Here is a 19,471-nt window from a genome sequence, read left to right as displayed (position 1 = left end):
TCGCGCCTGGCACAGCCCAGCTGGCACCTTGAAGAACCCCAAGCCATGTTTTGTCAGGTTTGACACGGGCTCTGGCACGGGCACGGTCACCAGCCGGGTGCCGGTGGAGCCGGGGCGCTGGCACCGGCTGCTGGTGACGCGGAACCGGCGCACGGGCACGCTGGCCGTGGACGGGGAGCCCCCGGTGAGCGGGCACAGCCCCCCGGGCACCGACGGGCTCAACCTGGACACCGAGCTCTTCATTGGGGGAGCGCCCCACGAGCACATGGCGCTGTGAGTGTGGCATGGGGACAGGGAGGGTGGCACTGGGCCTGCAAGGGTGGCACTGCTACTATGGGGGTGACACTGGGCCTAGCAGTGTGGCACTGCCCCATGAGGGGGCACTGACCCCGTGAGGGTGGCACTCTTGTGTGGCACGGCTGCTGGGAGGGTGGCACTGGGTATGTGAGTGTGGCACTGCCTGTGGGAGGCTGGCAGAGCACACGGGGGCCATTCTAGAACCCCCTGCCACCCCTGGGGACAAACCCTGGGTACAAACCCTGTGCCCTGTCCCCTCAGGATGGCCAAGCGCACAGGGGCCCTGTCACACCCTGTGCCACCCTTGGTGACAACCCCTGTGTCCCCTCAGGGTGGCGGAGCGCACGGGTGTCACCAGCGGCCTGCGGGGCTGCGTGCGGGCCCTGGCCATCAACAACCGCGGGCACGAGCTGCACCCGGGCTCTGCCGACGTGCTGTACGCCACGGCCGTGGGTCAGTGTGGCACCGACCCCTGCCAGCCCAGCCCCTGCCACCACGGCGGCACCTGCCATGCCAGGGAGGCCGACATGTTCCACTGCCAGTGCCCCGAGGCCTACACGGGTACGGCGTGGGCACCGAGGGGGTTTGGGGTGTGGGGATTGCGGGGTCTGAGGGGCTCTTGGGGTGTGGGGTGGGCATTGTGGGGGTTGTGGGGTGTGCACCACAGGGGTCTGAGGGGGGTTTGTGTGAGGGGTGGGCACGGAGGGGTGCTGAGGGGGTTTTGGGGGTACAGGGATGGGCATTGTGGGGTTTTCACCCCTCTGCAGGGTCTGAGGGAGTTTTTGGGGTACAGGGATGGGCATTGTGTTTTTCACCATTTCTGGGGGGTTCTGAGGGAGTTTTTGGGGCTGTTGTGCCAGTGCCTTGATGTCTGCATGCCCATGAGGGACATTGAGGACATGAGGGTCACTGGGGACATTGGATACTGGGGATATGTGGGACACTGGGGCAGTGGGGATTGGTGACAGTGTCCCTGTCCCGCAGGCCCCACGTGTGCCTTCGAGAGGAACCCGTGCGAGCCCTCTCCGTGCCACGCCTCTGCCACCTGCCTGGTGCTGCCCGCCGGGGGGGCCCTGTGCGCCTGCCCCATGGGCCGTGAGGGGGACCTGTGCGAGCGAGGTGGGCCGGCAGGGCTGTCCCCAGCCCGGTGTGACCCCTGGGACACCTGCCGTGCCCCCGTCCCTCACGCTGCCCGCTTTGTGCCCAGTGACAGAGCAGGACCAGTCCGTGCCCTTCCTGCCCGAGTTCAACGGCTTCTCCTACCTGGAGCTCAACGGGCTGCAGAGCTTCGTGCCCGACCTGCAGTGAGTGCAGGGACAGGGAGGGACAAACCCCCCCATGGCACCCTGGGCAGGGCTGGCATGGCTGCCACACCCACGGCCTTGGGGTTATCCTGGGAGCGGCTGGATGGGAAGGAATCCATAATCTATAACCTATAATCCATAACCCATAATCCTTAATCAATAACCTATAGTCCATAACCCACAGTCCATAATCTATAACCCATAATCAATAATCCATAATCAATTATCCATAAACCATAATCAATAATCCATAACCCACAATCCAAAACCCACAGTCCACAATCCCTAACCCACAATCAATAACCCACAATCAATAATCAATAACCCACCCCTGCTCTCCCAGGGACAAGATGTCCATGGAGGTGGTGTTCCTGGCCAAGAAGCCCAGCGGGATGATCTTCTACAACGGCCAGAAGACCGATGGCAAGGGGGACTTTGTGTCCCTGGCACTGCACGAGGGACACCTGGAGTACAGATACGACCTGGGCAAAGGGCCAGCCCTGCTCAGGTGAGGGCACTGGGGGCACTGCCCAGGTGAGCCCTGGCTGATGCCTTGAGAGGCTGCCTTAGAACAGAGCTAAAGAATAAAGCAGGGATTTATGAAAAGTCTCTCCTCAATGGATCCACCATGGGTAGCACAGGAGCCCAGCCAGGGCTGCACCCAAGATCAAACAAAATGGTCCCAAAATGCATAACCAAACACGAGGTCTGTCCCTTTTACAAGTTCTGCTCCATTTGCATCTTGGAGTGAATTGTCCCATTCCAGCTTTAGCCCATGCAGTCCCATCCTTGTTTTTCTCTCTCCAGCCCACGGTGTTTGTGCTCCTGGGCTGAGATTTGGATCATCTGTCCTTGGTGCCCAGCTGGAGCAGGAATTGTTTTGTCTCCCTGCTCTGTGCACAGAGCTCACCATCCCATAATATGAACCTCAGATCCACCCACTAAAGCAGCACAGAATGTGAAAAATAGAAAAGCCAAAACCTGAGGCATCAGTGCAGAATGTGTAAAATAGAAAAGCCAAAACTTAAAGCATCCCCTGCTCAGGGCACCTTTCCAGGCTGGTTTTGTAGGTTCTGATGGCAGAGTTTATAACTTTGGCAGCAAATAATGACATTACTCAAAGTTTCAGCAGCAAAAGTCTGCTGAAAAAAAAAAAAAAAAAAAAAAGCAAAACCTGTAACTTTGCTGTTACAGCCTGTTTGTATCCGGTTTTCCAAGTTATTGTGTTTAATTTGTAATGTCAGTTATTGTGTTTTTTCTAATTTCAACTTGCTTGCTGCTCCGTTCATTGCTTAGGAGGTGCTTGTTTGTGCATGTGCTTTATATTATTTTTATATTTTTAATACTATTTCTCTGTCTTTTAATATTTTCTTCACAGATTCTCACAGACTTTTTAATTTGCCACAGTTGCAAGCCTGCTTTTCTTACCAGAACAGATCGTTCTGCAAACTAATTTTCATTCTTGCTATTCTTTCTCGTGGGAACTTCACATGTTCACACATTCAGCTGAGCAAGGCCTGATTTTAGAAGGTTTTTTAAGCTTTATTTTCCCTTTTTCCCCCCCAGGAGCAAGGAGCCCGTGCCCCTGGACACGTGGGTCAGTGTCCTGCTGGAGAGGAGCGGCCGCAAGGGCGTCCTGAGGGTCAACAACGGCCAGAGGGTCACAGGGGAGTCCCCGGTGAGTGGGGGGACCCCAGCCCTGCCCTGCTCACCTGGGGAGGAGTTTCTGGGGCTCCCGGGCTTTAAATCGTGGACTTCCTCAGGCTCCTGGGCTTTAAATCATGGATTGGAAGGTGGAAAACTGGAATGAAGGTGGAAAAGTGGAATTTCTCAGGTTCCTGGGCTTTAGATCATGGATTGGAGGGTGGAGAAGCGCCTGTCCCTCCCTGTCCCCCCCGTCCCTGCCCAGGATCTCAGCCAGGTTTCAGGGGTGCCTTGGATGAGCCCCCCACCCTCTCCTGGAGCCCCATCCCTTATTCCAGGTCCTCCCCTGTCCCCTGTTGGAACAGCTCCATGAGGCACCCCTGGGTCAGTAATTAATGATTAATTAAGAGCCCCCCAGCAGTGAGAGGAGCTCAGGGGGCAGGAAAGCCCCAGGCCCTGCTGCTGCTGCATCCCTTGGTGCTTGCTCTGCTCTCCTCCCAGCTGGGAATTGTGCAGTTCCAGCCTCTCCCTGTCCCTCCCTGTGCTGTCCCTGCATTCCTGGGGTCCCTTCCCTGCATTCCTGGGGTCCCTGTGCTGTCCCTGCATTCCTGGGGTCCCTTCCCTCCCTCTCCAGCAGGAAAATCCCTGCTGGCTGCAGAGCTGATCCCCAGCCCCACAGAGCCCACGCTGGCATTTCCCTGCCCTCCCTCTCCTCTTTGCCAGCTCCTCCTGAGCAGAGCAGGGCCCTGGGTGGCAGTGACCCTCCTGCCACCTCCTGCCACCCCCAGAGCCACCCAGCGCTGGTGGCAGCGGGGCTGTGGCAGCCCTGCCCGTTGCAATGGCACCCCACTGATGGCCCTTTTCTCTCTTTTTTTGTTTTTTTCTTCTCTCTCCCTTTGATTTTCCTCTGTATTCTCCCCTCCCCTGCTGTCTGGATCCCAGAAATCCCGTAAGGTACAGATAAGTATGACCCCCCACGCCTCCATCTCATCTGCCATTGGCACCTCCCTCCTTCCTCCCTTCCTATTTTTGTGTTTTTCATCTTCCCCATCTGGTTTAGGATCCTGTAGTTTAGTCCTTCATTCCCAGCCAGTTGTCGCCTTTTGTTTTTGGGACCATTTCAATTAATCTGGTCATTTATTTTGTGTTAATCCCACACAGCATTAGTTAGTGCTCCATGTCACCCCGTCCTTGCTGTGGCCCTGCCTCCATCCCAGAGAATTCCCAGCAATCCTGGGGCTGGTGACAGCAAGGAGGGGATTTTCTCCTCCAGAACCACCACGTGGGGTGCAGGAGAACCTCCTCAAGCCATGGGGTGCAGGAGAAAACCTGAAGCTGCTCCCCAAACCTTGGGGCAGCCAGGCTGGATCCCTCTGGAAGGGGCTGGGATTGAGCAGCAGCCCTGCAGGGCTCTGAGTGATGTCTGGGGGACCCCAGTTTTGGGGGGCACACCAAAGAAGAGCCCCCTCCCCAAAAAATTCAATACAGGGGAAGCCTTTCCCAGGTGCTTGCTGGGGGTGGGACCTGGCAGTCCTTGGCATGAGGAGGTTTCCTGGAGGCTCCATCCGTGGAATCATAAATAAAATATCATCAATAAATTACCATAAAATAAATTACCATCCAATCTCCCAAACGGAGAGACCCAGGGGACCATCAAGGCCAGCTCCTGGCCCTGCATGGGACACCAGGGACGAGCTGACCCCTTGTCCTTGCTGTCCCTGTTCCCCCAGGTGCCTCACATGGTGCTGAACCTGAAGGAGCCCTTCTACGTGGGGGGAGCCCCCGACTTCTCCAAGCTGGCTCGAGCAGCTGCCATCTCCAGCGGCTTCGAGGGAGCTGTGCAGAAGGTGAGGCCCTGCTGGGACAGCCCCATGTCCTGCTGGCCAGCCCAGGGTCCCACCTGTCCTGGGATGGACCTGGGAGCTGTCCTGGTGGTGGAAAAGTGGCACCAGTGGGGGACAGAAGGGGAGTTTGGGAACGCTTGGATGGATTTCCATCGTCTTAGGGATGGACTCCCACCCTAGGGATGGGTTCGCATCTCCTCTTGTCCCCACTGCCTGGTGCCCCCTGGTGTCCACGGATCACCAGAGGTGGGTGGGCATGGACCTTCAGAGGATCCCAGCCTGGTTTGGGCTGGAGGAACCTTCAGGCTTCCCGTGTGCCGTGGGCAGGGACACCTTCCACCAGCCCAGCCCCATCCAGCCCAGCCTGGGACGCTGCCAGGGATGGGGATGGGAGTTCCCTGGTTTTGGGTTTTTGGCCCTGAGCAGCTCCTGGCTGACCCTTCCTGCCCCTGCAGATCACCGTGGGAGGCGTGCCCGTGCTGAAGGAGGAGAACATCCGCAGTGCCAGGGAGGTGTCCCCGTTCCGGGGGCACCCCTGCACCCAGAAACCCAACCCGTGCCAGCACGGGGGCACCTGCAGCCCCAGCCTGGGCAGCTACCAGTGCTCCTGCCACAGGGGCTTCTCGGGGGCGCACTGCGAGAAAGGTGGGTGCCAGGGGCTGGGGGTGCCACAGGGGCTGGGGGTGGCCATGGGAAGGTGGAGATGGCCCAGGGGCTTGGAGGTGGCCATGGGAGGCTGGATGGAAAACCTGGAAGATCTCCAGCAGAAGTTCAGCACATCCAGCAGGGGTTTCCTGGCCATTCCTTTCCCATCTCCCAGGCATCCCCTGCCTTTCCTGGCCATTCCTTTCCCAGGCATCCCCTGCCTTTCCTGGCCATTCCTTTCCCAGGAATTCCCTGCCTTTCCTGGCCATTCCTTTCCCAGGCATCCCCTGCCTTTCCCAGGAATCCCCTGCCTTTCCTGGCCATTCTTTCCCTGTCTCTCCCCAGTGATCATCGAGAAGGCAGCAGGGGACGCCGAGGCCGTGGCCTTCGATGGCCGCACGTACCTGGAGTACCACAACAGCATCACCAAGAGGTACCTGCCCCACCAGGGCTGGTCTGGGGAGGAAAAGCTGGGATCCAGGAGCTCCACACGGGGCTGGATGTTCCTGGCTCTGCCCTCTTGGTTTCCCCCAAATTCCCAGCTCCAGGGCTGGCTGTGGGGCTGGCAGTGGGGTGGAGGTGGATCCTGATTGTCCCTCGGGGATGGGACACGTGGGATTGTCCCACCCCATGCTGGGGAGGACCCTGGGGTGGCCATGGAGGTGCTGCTCCTTGGGAATTCCCTCTGGGAATGAGCAGAGCTCCCCCTGAGCTGGAAATTCTTCCTTGTCCTTGGGAATGCCTCCTGGAAATGAGCAGAGCTATTCCAGGCTGGAAATTCCTCCTTGTCCTTGGGAATTCTCTCTGGAATTCTGGAATTCCCTCTGGGAATGAGCAGAGCTCCCCCTGAGCTCCTCCAGGCTGGAAATTCCTCCTTCAGGAGGCTCCCATGTCCTTCTGCCTGTCCCAGTCCCGGTGTCCCAGCCCTGCTGGGGGTCTGTCCATGTGGAGCTGCTGTCTGTCCCTCTCTGGGTGTCTGTCTGTCCCTGTCTGTCCCTTCTCAATGTCACTGTTTCTCTGTTTCCAAGCCACCTGAGCAATGAGATCCCAGCGTAAGTACAGCCCTGCCACGCTCACCCCACGTCCCCATTGTCACCGCAAGCCCCGGGGCAGGGCTGGGGGAGGGATCTGGGGCCTCTCCGGGGTTTTGGTGGAAGCTCCCCCATTCAGGGGGAGGAGGGCCCAGGAGCTGCCAGCAGCCCCAGGGGCTGAGCAGGAGCTGCCTCACCTGTGTCACATCCAGGTGCTGTCCCCGCCCTGCCAGCCCCCAGCATGCCTCAAGGGAGTTTTTAAGCATGATTTTAGTAAGGATGAGCACAGGGAAGGAAAATTCCTTGGGTTTCCTGCTCCAGCAGCAGCCTGAGGTGTTGGAGATGGAAACTGGGGGTGCTGATCCTTGATTTTTCCAGTGTGGATGTGGAACCCCTCAAAACATCTCCAGTGCGGATGAGGGGTCAGAAAAAGGGTCAGGGCACGAGGATGGGGACAAATCCCAATCCCTGGACAGCTGAGATTTGCTCTGGGTCTGTCTTGTATGGAAGGGAAGCCCTAAAAGGGATCCCAAAATTCCCTGCTCTGTGCGGGAGCGTTCTCTGCTGTGGGAAGGGGGGAATTTGGGGCGATCCCTGCCTGTCCCACCCCATCCCACCTCATTGTGTGGGGGCTGAGCTGTGCCTGTGCATGGGGGGCTGCAGAGCCACCACCTGCATGTCCACACCATTGGGAGGGGCTGCAAGGGATTTTTAGGAATTTCAGGATTATCCTGAGCATCCTCCTAGGCTGGGCAGTGCCCTCCAGCAGTGTGAGCTCAGAATTGTCCCTGTGTGCCCTCCCTGAGCCACATCCCTGCTGCTGTGTGTCCCTGCAGAGGGAATGTCACCATTCCCGGGCTCTTCCCAGCCAGTTTGGGCTGTGCTGCTCCCACATCCCCTGCTGGGTCTGGATGCCCATGAAAGAGGATTTGTCCTCTTCCAGGGAAGCTCTAGGAAAGGAAAGGATAGGAGAAAGGAAAGGGAAAGGAGAAAGGAGAGGGAAAGGAGAAAGGAGAGGAAGGCAGGCAGGGTCTCCTCGCTGTCCCTCGCTTATGGCTCGCTCCCCTTTTCTCCCATCGAGTCCCGAGGCGCTGGATTTCCCCTCGGAGCCCAGGTGAGTGCCCAGGTGTGCCTGTGCCCTGCTCTGCCCGTGCCTCAGCATGTCCCTGTGTCCCTGTGTGTGTCCTCGGTGTCCCTGTCCTGGCTTTTTATCCGTGAGGGATGAGCTCTGCCCAGGGGGGACGGCAAAGTGCCACCAGGCTGAGGGACCCTGCAGGGACAGCAGGACCATGTCCCAGCCTCTGGATGCAGCATCCCTCAGGAATAAAAAGCTGTCTGTGGTGTCTCTGTGTGTCCACTCCAGCTGTTGCCAGGAGCCTCGTGCCTGTTCCAGAGGCAAAAATCAGGATTCCAACCTGGGGAAAATCCTATCTTTCCTTACCTGCTCCCTTGGGAAAAGGTTTTGTTGCCTCCATGCCCTTTCTGTGACCATCCCCGGGGTGCCACAGCTGCTGTGTCACAGCTGGCAGGCATTGATCCTTGTGCTCCATGAGGAGAAAAGCAAGGAATCTCCAAAGAATCCCCTTCCTGTGTATCCCAACCCCAGGAGTAGGATGGAGATGATCCCAAAATCTGCCACCTTGAGGGCAGCAGGTGGGCACAGACCCTTCCTGTGTATCCCAGGAGTGGGACCGGGGCTGTCCCAGCTCTGAGTGCTCAGTGGGGTGTAGATTGTCCCAAACCCGTGACCCTCCAGGCCAGCAGGTGGGGACAGGCGGGGAGTTCATCCCCAGGGAGGAGGAAGAGGAGGATGACGAGGGGCAGGCTGCAGGAGGGGCTGCCCGTGGCGTTTCCCCGCAGTGAGAAGGCCCTGCAGTCCAACCACTTTGAGCTGAGCATCAAGACGGAGGCGACGCAGGGGCTGCTGCTGTGGAGCGGGAAGGGGCTGGAGCGCTCGGACTACATCGCCCTGGCCATCGTGGACGGGCGCGTGCAGCTCAGCTACGACCTGGGCTCCAAGGCCGTCACCCTGCGCTCCAGCGTGCCCGTCAACACCAACCAGTGGGTGCACATCCGGGCCTCCAGGTCAGACACGGCGGGGTCGGGAGCGGGATCGGGGTCTGGATCGGGATTAGGGTCTGGATCTCGGATCTGGGCTGGGGTCAGGATCAGAACTGGGATTGGGATCTGGACTGGGGTCAGGATGAGGATTTGGATCGAGATCTAGATTGAGATCGAGATTGGGATCTGCATTGGGATTGGGATCAGGCTCTGGATCAGGATTGGGATCTTGCTCTGGATTGGGATTGGGATCGGGATCTGGATCTGGATTGGGATCAGGTTGGAAGAGCTGGGAATGAGGCAGCTTAGCCCTGTGATCCCCAAGGTGCTCTCTTTGGAAAAGAACTCTCAGAGCTTTGGGTCTGGGAGCCAAAGCATAGAATTAAACTCAGGATTTGATCTGAGACCTTGGAAAAGGCTTCCAGACTTAGGTGCCAGAAGTGAGGATGTGGATTTAGAGTTTAAAGCAGAGACACGTTAAGTAAAGGAAAGTTTTAGAGTTTAAGATGTAGAAAAAATAAAATAACTACAGCCCTGTAGCTGGAAAAGTACTGGTGGGGATATCCCAGGAATGGGGTGGAGGTTATCCCAAAATCTGCCCCCAGTGGTTCCCAGGGTCAGGACTTGCGGGGAGCAGCTCTGGGCTGGCTCTGGGGGCTGTTGCTGAACTGCTGCTGTTGCTGAACTGCTGCTGTTCCCCTCGGGAGCAGGGTGCAGAGGGAAGGCTCCCTGCAGGTTGGGAACGAGGCCCCCATCGCCGGCTCCTCTCCCCTCGGGGCCACCCAGCTGGACACGGACGGGGCGCTGTGGCTGGGTGAGTGTGGGCAGGGACATCCCCGTGTCCCTGGGGGGCTCAGGGCTGCAGCGGGCTGGGGATGCTGGGGGCGTCCCTCCCTCGCTCCCTTCAACACCCTCAGGTGGCTGGAAAATGCCCTGTCCCCTGTGCTGTCCCCTGTGCTGTCCCCTCTGTCTGTCCCCTATCCTCTGTCTGTCCCCTGTGCTGTCCCCTCTGTCTGTCCCCTGTCCCCTGTGCTGTCCCCTCTGTCTGTCCCCTATCCTCTGTCTGTCCCCTGTCCCCTGCCCTGTTCCACAGCTGATGCTGTGCCATTTCAGGGGGGCTGTCCCCTCTGTCTGTCCCCTGTGCTGTCCCCTGTGCTGTCCCCTGTACTGTCCCCTGTGCTGTCCCCTCTGTCTGTCCCCTGTGCTGTCCCCTATCCTCTGTCTGTCCCCTGTCCCCTGTGCTGTCCCCTGTGTCTGTCCCCTGTGCTGTCCCCTGTGCTGTCCCCTGTGCTGTCCCCTGTGCTGTCCCCTCTGTCTGTCCCCTGTGCTGTCCCCTATCCCCTGCCCTGTTCCACAGCTGATGCTGTGCCATTGCAGGGGGGCTGTCCCCTGTGCTGTCCCCTGTCCCTTATGCTGACCCTGTTCCGTTCCAGAGGGTCAGCTGGAACAAGGTTTTGTCCTGTCCCCTGTGCTGTCCCCTGCTCTGTCTCTTGTGCCCTGTGCAGTCCCCTGATTTGTCCTCAGTCCCAGCTGGCCCTGTGCCATTCCCAGGGGTGCTGTCCCTGTCCCCTGTCCCTGTCCCAGCTGAGCCCTGCTCCGTTCCCAGGTGGGCTGGACAAGCTGAGCGTGCCCCAGCGCCTGCCCAAGGCCTTCAGCACGGGTTTCGTGGGCTGCATGCGGGACGTGCTCGTGGACCGGCGGGAGCTGCACCTGCTGGAGGACGCCCTGAACCAGCCCCGGATATTGCACTGCTCGGCCAAATAGAGCCCAGGGACCTCCCTCCCGCCTCCCTCCTCCCTCCCTCCTGCCTATTGCTGTAATTATTTTCTATTTTTGTAAACTTATTGCTTTTTATATTTTTGGGGGGGACAGGGAGGGCAGGAAACCCTTTTTGCTTTCGGGCTCCGGGCCCGAGCAGCGGAACAAAGCTCGAGAAGTGACACCAGAACTCTCCCACTGCAGCGTTGATCTTCTTCATACTTGAAGCTTCTTTTGTTTTGGGGTTGTTTTCCCCCTTTTTTCCTGGTGTTTTTGGGGGGTTTGTTCCCAAAAACAACCCTGTTTTCCCGTGGGGGAAACGCTGCTGGTGCTGGCGAGGCCTTCACGGATTGGCGGGGTGGGAATGCCCGCCCTGCTCCGGGCTCTGGCTCTTCCAAACCTTCTCTGGCCCCGTGTTCACCTGATTCCTGCTGCCCCCGTTCCTCTCACTGTAATTTATGTGTGTAAGGATCTCAAGTGCTTTTCTCCTCCGAGCTCTGCTCAAATCAGGGATGCCACGCACTGGAAGGGAGAGAGCCGGGCCCAAGCTTCGCTCTGCGCTCGCCTCGGGACTCTTTGCTGGACTCAGAGGTGCTGGGGAGGCAAAAATGTGGATTTTTCCAGCGCTTCTCCTCCTCCTCCTCCTCCTCTCGGACACGTGCAGGAGCAGCTGTGAAACCTCATTGCCACATTTTGTGTTCATCCAGACGTGTCCTGACCCCTCCCCGGCCACCGAGCCTTGGCCTCCCTCATGCTGGGGATCACTTGGAGCTCCTCTCCAAGAGCTGGGAATTCTCTCCCTCTCCCAAGAGGACCAGGAGATTCCCTGTTCCTCCTCAGAGATCTCCTGGATGTGTCCTTCCACGCCCCACAGCCTTCTCCAGCCTCTGGCTCCCAGCCTGGCAACGCAGAGCTGCCCCTGGAGCCTCTCCCACCAAGAAAATTGGGAATTTTTCACCTTGGACTTGGAGTTTTTGGGTCTTCCACATCCTCTGGATGCTGCCAGCCCTGCAGGAACGGCTCCAACAGGAGCAGGAGCGGGGCTGGGGAGTATTTGGGGGGAAATTGAAGCATTTTCTTCCAGGAAAGGAAAGTTCTGGGGCCAGTTGTGAAGTTTCTGGGGTGTGGCTGCAGCTCGGGGTCTCCTGGAAGTGGAGAAGAACAGAGGGATCCCAGCCCTGGAAGAAATCCCATCTTCCATTGGGATTCCTTCTCCATGGAAGGATTCCCTGCTGTTGGTGGCCTCTGGGTCCCTTTCCCACCCTCAGCTGGAATTCTCTGTGGAAAAACAACTTTGGGGATTGATCTGCAGGATCCCACCAGGTTCTGGGTGGGAGTTGTGCCTGAAGTGCCAGAATTTGGCTTTTTTTCCCCTAAATTTCTACCCCACCTTGCAGGGCACCCTTTGAAATGGGAGTTTTGGCACCAACTTTTGAGCCAGGAAAGGTCAAATTTCTTCTCTCAGGGTGAGCTCTGAACAAAGGTGGAACCAAGAGGGAAAACCAATGGAAAAACCACTTGGATCTGCTTTGATTTCATTTATTTGATTTTTTAAAAAAATAAATATTCCCAACCAGTGAGATTCCTTGGAAAATGCAGGGTTAAACATTCCATGGGGGGCTGTGCCCTGTGTGGGATGGGGGCTCTGCTGTGCCTGGGGGTTCTGTGAGTGCCAAAATTCCCATTTTTTGGGGCTGCTGGGTCCAAATTGGGATTCCTGGTGGGATGGGAGGGAGGGGTCTGGGAGTCCCCCAGTCCCAATTTTGGGAATCTGGAATGGCATTCCCAGCTGGGCCGGTGTTCCAGCTCCAGAGGGATGGGGAAGCTGCTGATTTTCAGAATAAAGTCAAGAAAGAGGAAAAAAAAACCCCAAGAATTGAACAAAAATAAGTATAAAAACTCATTTTGCTTTTGCTGGGGCTTGGAAATGCCTTAAACCAGGATTTGTGTCCTCATGGGGGAGCACTGGGAATTTCCAGCAGCGCATTCACCCGGGCTTTATTTTTAACAACATTTCTACCACAGAACGTGCCAAAAAAAATGAACAAAAAAAAAAGAACATCGAGGTTGGGGGTTTTTTTCTGAATTTGATTTTTTTTTTGGCTTTTTTTTTTAATTTAAACCCCTGAGGTGTCCATGGAGAGGGTGAATTCCTGACCTGGGGAGCTGCTGGCTGAGCTGTGGCGGGCGATGCGCAGTAGAGGAGCAGCATGATGTAACCATTACTAACTCGTGTCTTTCGTCAAATCACCCAGAAATAAAGTTTGGAAACGATTAAAGAGGTTTTTAAGGGGCCTGCTGCTTCTTTTTTTTCCTAGGATAAAGGAGAATCCTGCTTTTCTCGGTGCTGTTTGCTGGGCAGAGGAGGGGCAAGCTCCTGCATCTCCTAAATTCAGTTGTTCCAGGAACTCCATCCCCAATCCCAGGGGTTTGCAGGATTTTTGTGTCTTTCCTTCCCCGCTGTGGTTTCAGCTCATGGGAGTCTCCACTTTTCCTTCTTTGTCTCTTTTATCCCCCTCAGCACCAGGGAACCCTCCCAGCCTCTGGAATTTGGGTTTCACCCTCCCAGCCTCTGGAATTCTGGGGTTTACCCTTCCCAGCCTCTGGAATTCTGGGGTTTCACCCTCCCAGCTTCTGGAATTTGGGTTTCACCCTCCCAGCCTCTGGAATTCTGATGTTTACCCTTCCCAGCCTCTGGAATTCTGGGGTTTCCCCTTCCCAGCCTCTGGAATTTGGGTTTCACCTTCCCAGCCTCTGGAATTCTGGGGTTTCACCTTCCCAGCCTCTGGAATTCTGGTGGTTCCCATCTGTTCATCCAGCCCTCCCCATCCCAGCTCCTCACAGGAATAATCACGGAGCTGCTCCAGAAAAAAAAAATCCCTTTATTCCCTCAGGAGCTGGAGGAAGGGGGAGCCTGGGGAGCTCAGGTGCATTCCCAGCCCTGGAGTCCATGGAGAGGCAGCAGGACGGATGCACGGGGACATTCCAGAGGCCTGGGAAGGACATTCCAGAGGCACAAGGACATTCCAGAGGCACGGGAGCGCGGTGAGCGGGATGTGGGATCTGCCGGCAATCCCAGGAATGCAGCAGGTCCTGCTTGGCACCGGATGGAGCCAAGACCCAGGAAAGGCTTTGTCCTGTCCCTTGTCCCCATGGAGCTGAGCAGATCCAGGGGCTCTGGCTCTACTGGAATGGGGATTCTATCCCGGGTTCTGTGAGGACAACAGGTTCTGTTCCTGTTCCTCATCCCTGAGCAGATCCAGTGGCTCTGGCACTACTGGAATGGGGATTTGGTCCCAAATTCTTTCAGGACATCAGGTCCCATCCTTGTCCCATCCCTGAGCAGCTCCAGGGCCCTGTCCCTATTGGAGTGGTGGCCGTGTCACTTCAGTGGCCAGGACAGAAGGTCCCATCCCTGAGCAGCCCCAGAGCCCTGTCCCTAGTGGAACGGTGGCCATGTCACCGCAGTGGCCAGGACAGAATGTCCTGTCCCTACTGGAACGGTGGCCATGTCACCGCAGTGGCCAGGACAGAATGTCCTGTCCCTACTGGAACGGTGGTGGTGTCACCACAGCTGCGAGGACAGCAGGCCCTGTCCCTAGTGGAACGGTGGCCGTGTCACCGCAATGGTCAGTACAGAATGTCCTGTCCCTACTGGAATGGTGGCAGTGTCACTGCAGTGGCCAGGACAGAATGTCCCTAGTGGAACGGTGGCCGTGTCACCGCAGCTACGAGGACAGAATGTCCTGTCCCTAGTGGAACGGTGGCCGTGTCACCGCAATGGTCAGTACAGAAGGTCCTGTCCCTACTGGAATGGTGGCCGTGTCACCGCAGTGGCCAGGACAGCAGGTCCTGTCCCTAGTGGAACGGTGGCCGTGTCACCACAGTGACCAGGACAGAATGTCCCTAGTGGAATGGTGGCCGTGTCACCGCAGTGGCCAGGACAGCAGGTCCTGTCCCTAGTGGAATGGTGGCCATGTCACCGCAGGGGCCAGGACAGAATGTCCCTAGTGGAACGGTGGCGGTGTCACCACAGCTGCAAGGACAGCAGGTCCTGTCCCTAGTGGAACGGTGGCCATGTCACCGCAGTGGCCAGGACAGAATGTCCCTAGTGGAACGGCGGCCGTGTCACGGCCGCGGCGGCCGTGGTGGCTTTGGGGGGCAGCAGCTCGGGCCGGCTGACGGCCGCAGTCCGCGTGAAGCAGCGCAGGTTCCCCGTCTTGAGCGCGCACTGCACGGGCCACAGGATGATGCAGAAGAGGATGATGAGCAGCGCCGAGAGCAGCACGATGCGCTTCCAGTCGTCGCACAGCTCGCAGCGCGACAGCCGCCCCGCCAGCCCTCCCGGGGCCGCCTCGGCGCTCTCGGCCTTGCTCAGGGCCACGTCGATGGACACGCACGACTCGGGGTCCTCGGGGTCGCCGTCGGAGGCGCGGCGGCAGCAGAGCTTGGTGCCGTCCATCCAGAGCTCGCGCTCGCGCTGCAGCTCGGGCGGCAGCGTGGCCAGCAGCTCCTTGCTGGTGCGCAGGCCGGGCGCGCCCTGGCTGGGCAGGTTGGTGGGCTGGCGGCAGAAGGGGCACGGCAGCAGCTCCTGGCCCGCGCCCAGCGCCGCGCTCAGCCGCGCCACGCACTCCAGGCAGAACACGTGCGAGCACTGCAGCAGCTTGGGCGTCTTGAAGGTGTTGTCGTAGGTGTTGAAGCAGATGGAGCACTCGACGGGCGAGGCCGGCTTGGGCGAGCCGGGGCTGGCGCAGCTCGGGGAGCCCGCGGGCGAGCGGCCCTTCCTGCCCGGCGATGGCAGCACGAGGGGGCTCAGCGGCACCGGCACCGGGCCCGGCGAGGCGGGCGCCGGGCTGGACGGGGACTCCGGCGCGCTCGAGTGCCACAGCTGCGGGAAGCAGGACATGATGGAGCCCCCCGAGGGGAACTGGGCCCGGCGGGACTCTGCAAGGGAACAGCAGCACGGCATTCATTTCATTTCAGTTTTTTGTTTTATCTCATTATTTCATTTTATTCTATTCTATTTTATTCTATTTGTATTTATTTTCTTATTTTATTTTACATTATTTTATTATTTATTTTCTTCTTCTATTCTATTTGTTTATTCAGAATCACCCACTTTTTATTCCCTTTTATTTATTTTATTTTTTATTTAATTTTATTTATTTATTCAGAATCACCTCCTTTTTATTTATCTATTTATTTACTCAGAATAATCCACTTTTTATTTAGTTTCATTTATTTCATTCTCTTCCTTTTATTCTATTTATCTATTCAGAATCACCCACTTTTTATTTCCTTTTATTTATTTTATTCTATTTTATTCTATTCTATTTATCTATTCAGAATCCCCCACTTTTTATTTCCTTTTATTTATTTTATTCTATATTATTCTATTCTGTATCTATTCAGAATCACCCACTTTTTATTTTATTTATTCTATATTATTTTATTTATTCCCTTATTTATTCAGCATCACCCACTTTCTATTTTATTTATTCTATGTTATTTTATTTTATTTTAGTATCTTATTTATTCGTAATCACCCACTTTTAATTTAATTTTTTTTTCTCTTATTCTCCTACTTTTGTCTGGCCTTACCCTTAGGCAGCCCCAAAAAACCCATCAAGAAAAGCCGAGAGCCCTCAGAGATCCCCCCAGACCTTTCCCAGCAGGAAATCCGCTGGAACTGCAGGGACAGGAGCCAAATTCCCACCAAATTCCTCCTTTTGGGGCAGAAAAACCAGAGCTGGACCTACCCCGGGCGCTGGGAGCTGGGAGGAGAGCAGAGGATTCCATGGGGGAATCTCTGAGTCCTGGGCCTACGGAGCTGAGCCCGGCCTAAGAGACAGACAACATTTTCAGAGGGGAAAGAATGGGGAAAAAAGCTTTTTTTGGGAGATTTGGGCCGCGGTCCTGGCTCCTGGGAGCTGGAATTTGGGGCAAAACCGAGGGAAGGGAGGAAATTCAGGATTTTCCTGTTAAAAGTGTGGAGGAAACGGCTCCTGTCCCTTCATCCCCCTCAAAATCCCCCAAATCTGGGGTATTTTAGGCAGCATCAGCATCCAGAGCCAAATTTCAGCTCCTGTCCCTTTATTCCTCTTGGAATCACCCAAAATTTGGATTATTTTAGCTCCACCTGCATCCAGACCCAAATTTTGAGCTTCGTTCTTCCTGAAACCCCCCAAAATTCCGATTATTTTAGGGACCACCTGCACCCAGCCCCGAATTCCATCTCCTGTCCCCGAAAGCTGCAGGAAATTCCTGGTGACAGCTCCGGGCTGGATTTCCCAGAACATTTCTCTGGGATGTGTCACCGAGATTTGCAATGCTCAGCTGGTTCCTGTAATTACAGCTCGCCCCAGCAATTAAATCTGAATTTAAATTAGGAAACACCAAATATTCCTGACATTCCACAAGGTAAAACCAAAAAAATCTCCATTATTTATATTATTTATAATTATTACAATTTATAATTTTAAATTTGTAATAATTATATTATTTTCTCATGATTTCTATTATTATCTCAATATCTATTCATTAATCTAAATTATTTATACATTTATACAGTGTGTGTATTTATATATTTATATTAAAGATATTTCTATTCATTTATATGTTATATATTTATTTATAGATACACGTATTTAAATATATTTAAATGGCTATCTAAATATTTATATATTTATAATAATAAATTTATATATTTATTTATTATGTAATTCCCCTCAGAACCACCCTTCAGAACTTCTCTTTTTTTGTGCTTCTCTCCATTTAAATATGAATTTATTTTGTTTAGGGTGCAGCTTCTCCTGAGGTTAAATTTTGTGCATTTCCAACTAATTTTAATGGGTCTTAATCTATTTTTTAAATTTTTTCCTGCTTACAGATAAATCAGAAATCCAAGCCCAAACTGGCCCAAAGATGAGGAAAATCTCAGGGAGTGTTTTCCTTTCAATTTTTTTTTTTTTTTTTCCTAAATATTCCATTTTTCCCCATCCCCTAAATCTTTTTTTTTTTTTTTTTGCAGTTCCTGGGTGTTTTTCAGGGATTTTCAGGAATTCTGAGCAGCTGAGAAAGGGAGAAGCCTTGGCTTGCCCAAGTTCTTATTGCACAATTATGAAATTATTAATTATTAATGATGAATTATGAAATTGCAGCTGCTCTCAGGAGCTTTTTATTGGTCTGGCCTACGTCAGCTTCAACACAGCAAAAATCCTGAATTAAGCTCAAATTTACCCCAAAATTTGCTTTTAAATAAAAATCCAAACTTTGCCATTTGCTAAATGCAATTGTGACATTACAGAAGTTTCTTGGTTTGATTGAATTGAGATTTTGCTTATTTTTATCCTTTTATTCTGCTTATTTTTTTGTTTGATATTTTGATTTTTGGGGTTTGTGGATCAGTTGGAATGCAGGGATTTGGACCAAGCTGAGGATGAGACATTTTAAATTCCTTAACTTTCCCCTCCTGCATCTTTTTAACAGAATTATTTGATTTTCTGATATTTTTTTTTTCAATTCAGAGCCTCTCCTTTTCCCAGGTATTTGCTGGGATTTTCCAGAAGCTTCAGGAAATAAAGAAACCATCCAGGAGAGGGACGCAAAGGGAGGAATTCCATGATTTTTGTCAATTCCAGGAATCTTTTGGCACCATAAAAGCAGAGAGAGAGGGGTCACGTTTAGGATGGGGTTTGGGATTTAGGAGTAGGATTTGCCCTGTCCCAGTGATCCCAATTCCAACAATCCCAGTTCACTTCCAACAATTCCTGTCCCGGTGATTCCAGTTCAGTTCCAACAATTCTTATTCCAGTTCCCCTGTTCCAACAGTCCCAGTCCCAGCGATCCCAATTCCAAAAAATCCCTATTCCTGTTCCCCAGTTCCAACAATCCCCGTCCCACTGATCCCAGTTCCAACAATCCCTGTCCCAGTTATCCCAGTCCCAGTGATTCCAGTTCAGTTCCAACAATTCTTATTCCTGTTCCCCAGTTCCAACAATCCCGTCCCACTGATCCCAGTTCCAACAATCCCTGTCCCAGTTATCCCAGTCCCAGTGATTCCAGTTCAGTTCCAACAATCCCTATTCCTGTTCCCCAGTTCCAACAATCCCTGTCCCAGTTATCCCAGTCCCAGTGATTCCAGTTCAGTTCCAACAATCCCTATTCCAGTTCCCCAGTTCCAACAATCCCGTCCCACTGATCCCAGTTCCAACAATCCCTATGCCAGCTCTCCAATCCCAGTGGTCTCAGTTCCACTGATCCCAGTCCCAACAAACCCTGTTCCACTGACCCCAGTTCTAAAAATCCCAATTCCAGTTCCCCAGTTCCTCTGATCCCCGTCCCACTGATCCCAGTTCCAACAATCCGAATTCCAGTGATTCCTGTCCCACTGATCCCAGTTCCAGTTCCCCAGTCCCAGAGACGGCTCAGTGGGATTTCGCCCCCAGCCCCATAAATACCTGTCCAGGTGCTGTTAGAGGAACCAAAGCATCTCCTGCTCCCCCGGAATCCTCCAGGAATCCCCGGGAACCCCCGGAATGCCGCAGGAGCCCCGGGAGCGCGGGCTGGGCTCCGAACGCCGAGCCGGCTGCGCTGTGCTGTGGCTTTCCCGAGCAGGAACCCGCAGCTCCGTCCCTTCCTGCCCAGGTGAGCTCTGTCCCTTCCTGCCCAGGTGAGCTCTGTCCCTTCCTGCCCAGGTGAGTTTTATCCCTTCCTGCCCAGGTGAGTTTGAGTTTTATCCCTTCCTGCCCAGGTGACTTTTCCTGCTCCGCCTGCCCGGCCCCATCCGCTGAATCACGGCCGGGATCGCTGCTGGGATCGCGCCTGGAGTCACCCCCGGCCGCCCTGGAATGCGGGGGCCGCGGGGAAAACGCCCAGCGAGCCCTGG

The 19,471-nt window shown here is 54.8% G+C and overlaps 2 protein-coding genes across 12 annotated transcripts in view; one reads left to right on the top strand and one right to left on the bottom strand.

The window, feature by feature from the left end:
• The window catches only part of AGRN (agrin), a 68,867-nt gene extending 55,993 nt beyond the window's left edge, over positions 1-12,874 (top strand). For 5 of the 11 annotated variants that reach the window (XM_074558756.1, XM_074558753.1, XM_074558762.1 and 2 more), the window contains 15 exons: positions 58-273; positions 629-858; positions 1,282-1,416; positions 1,505-1,601; positions 1,945-2,109; positions 3,168-3,279; positions 4,188-4,199; positions 4,976-5,092; positions 5,545-5,734; positions 6,080-6,167; positions 6,763-6,786; positions 7,847-7,879; positions 8,626-8,850; positions 9,537-9,640; positions 10,433-12,874. In XM_074558756.1, coding sequence (XP_074414857.1) covers positions 58-273; positions 629-858; positions 1,282-1,416; positions 1,505-1,601; positions 1,945-2,109; positions 3,168-3,279; positions 4,188-4,199; positions 4,976-5,092; positions 5,545-5,734; positions 6,080-6,167; positions 6,763-6,786; positions 7,847-7,879; positions 8,626-8,850; positions 9,537-9,640; positions 10,433-10,590 — 1,906 coding nt within the window. In that variant the 3' untranslated portion in view covers positions 10,591-12,874. The remainder of the gene's footprint in view (positions 1-57; positions 274-628; positions 859-1,281; positions 1,417-1,504; positions 1,602-1,944; positions 2,110-3,167; positions 3,280-4,187; positions 4,200-4,975; positions 5,093-5,544; positions 5,735-6,079; positions 6,168-6,762; positions 6,787-7,846; positions 7,880-8,625; positions 8,851-9,536; positions 9,641-10,432) is intronic. The other 6 variants (XM_074558758.1, XM_074558765.1, XM_074558764.1 and 3 more) reach the window with 4 other exon arrangements.
• Positions 12,875-14,643: 1,769 nt separating this feature from the next.
• Positions 14,644-17,013, bottom strand: RNF223 (ring finger protein 223). The gene is made up of 2 exons (XM_074558546.1): positions 16,329-17,013; positions 14,644-15,528 (listed from the first exon to the last, which is right to left on the bottom strand). The coding sequence occupies exons 1-2, from the start codon at positions 16,381-16,383 to the stop codon at positions 14,693-14,695; spliced, it is 891 nt and encodes a 296-aa protein (XP_074414647.1). The 5' UTR covers positions 16,384-17,013; the 3' UTR covers positions 14,644-14,692.
• Between the last annotated feature and the right edge of the window lie 2,458 nt (positions 17,014-19,471).

The sequence above is a fragment of the Zonotrichia albicollis genome, chromosome 25 (genome assembly GCF_047830755.1).
Source record: "Zonotrichia albicollis isolate bZonAlb1 chromosome 25, bZonAlb1.hap1, whole genome shotgun sequence".
In the NCBI taxonomy this organism is placed as follows: Eukaryota; Metazoa; Chordata; class Aves; order Passeriformes; family Passerellidae; genus Zonotrichia; species Zonotrichia albicollis.
Note: the sequence above shows the minus strand (reverse complement) of the source record. Positions and strands in the feature narration are given on the sequence as shown.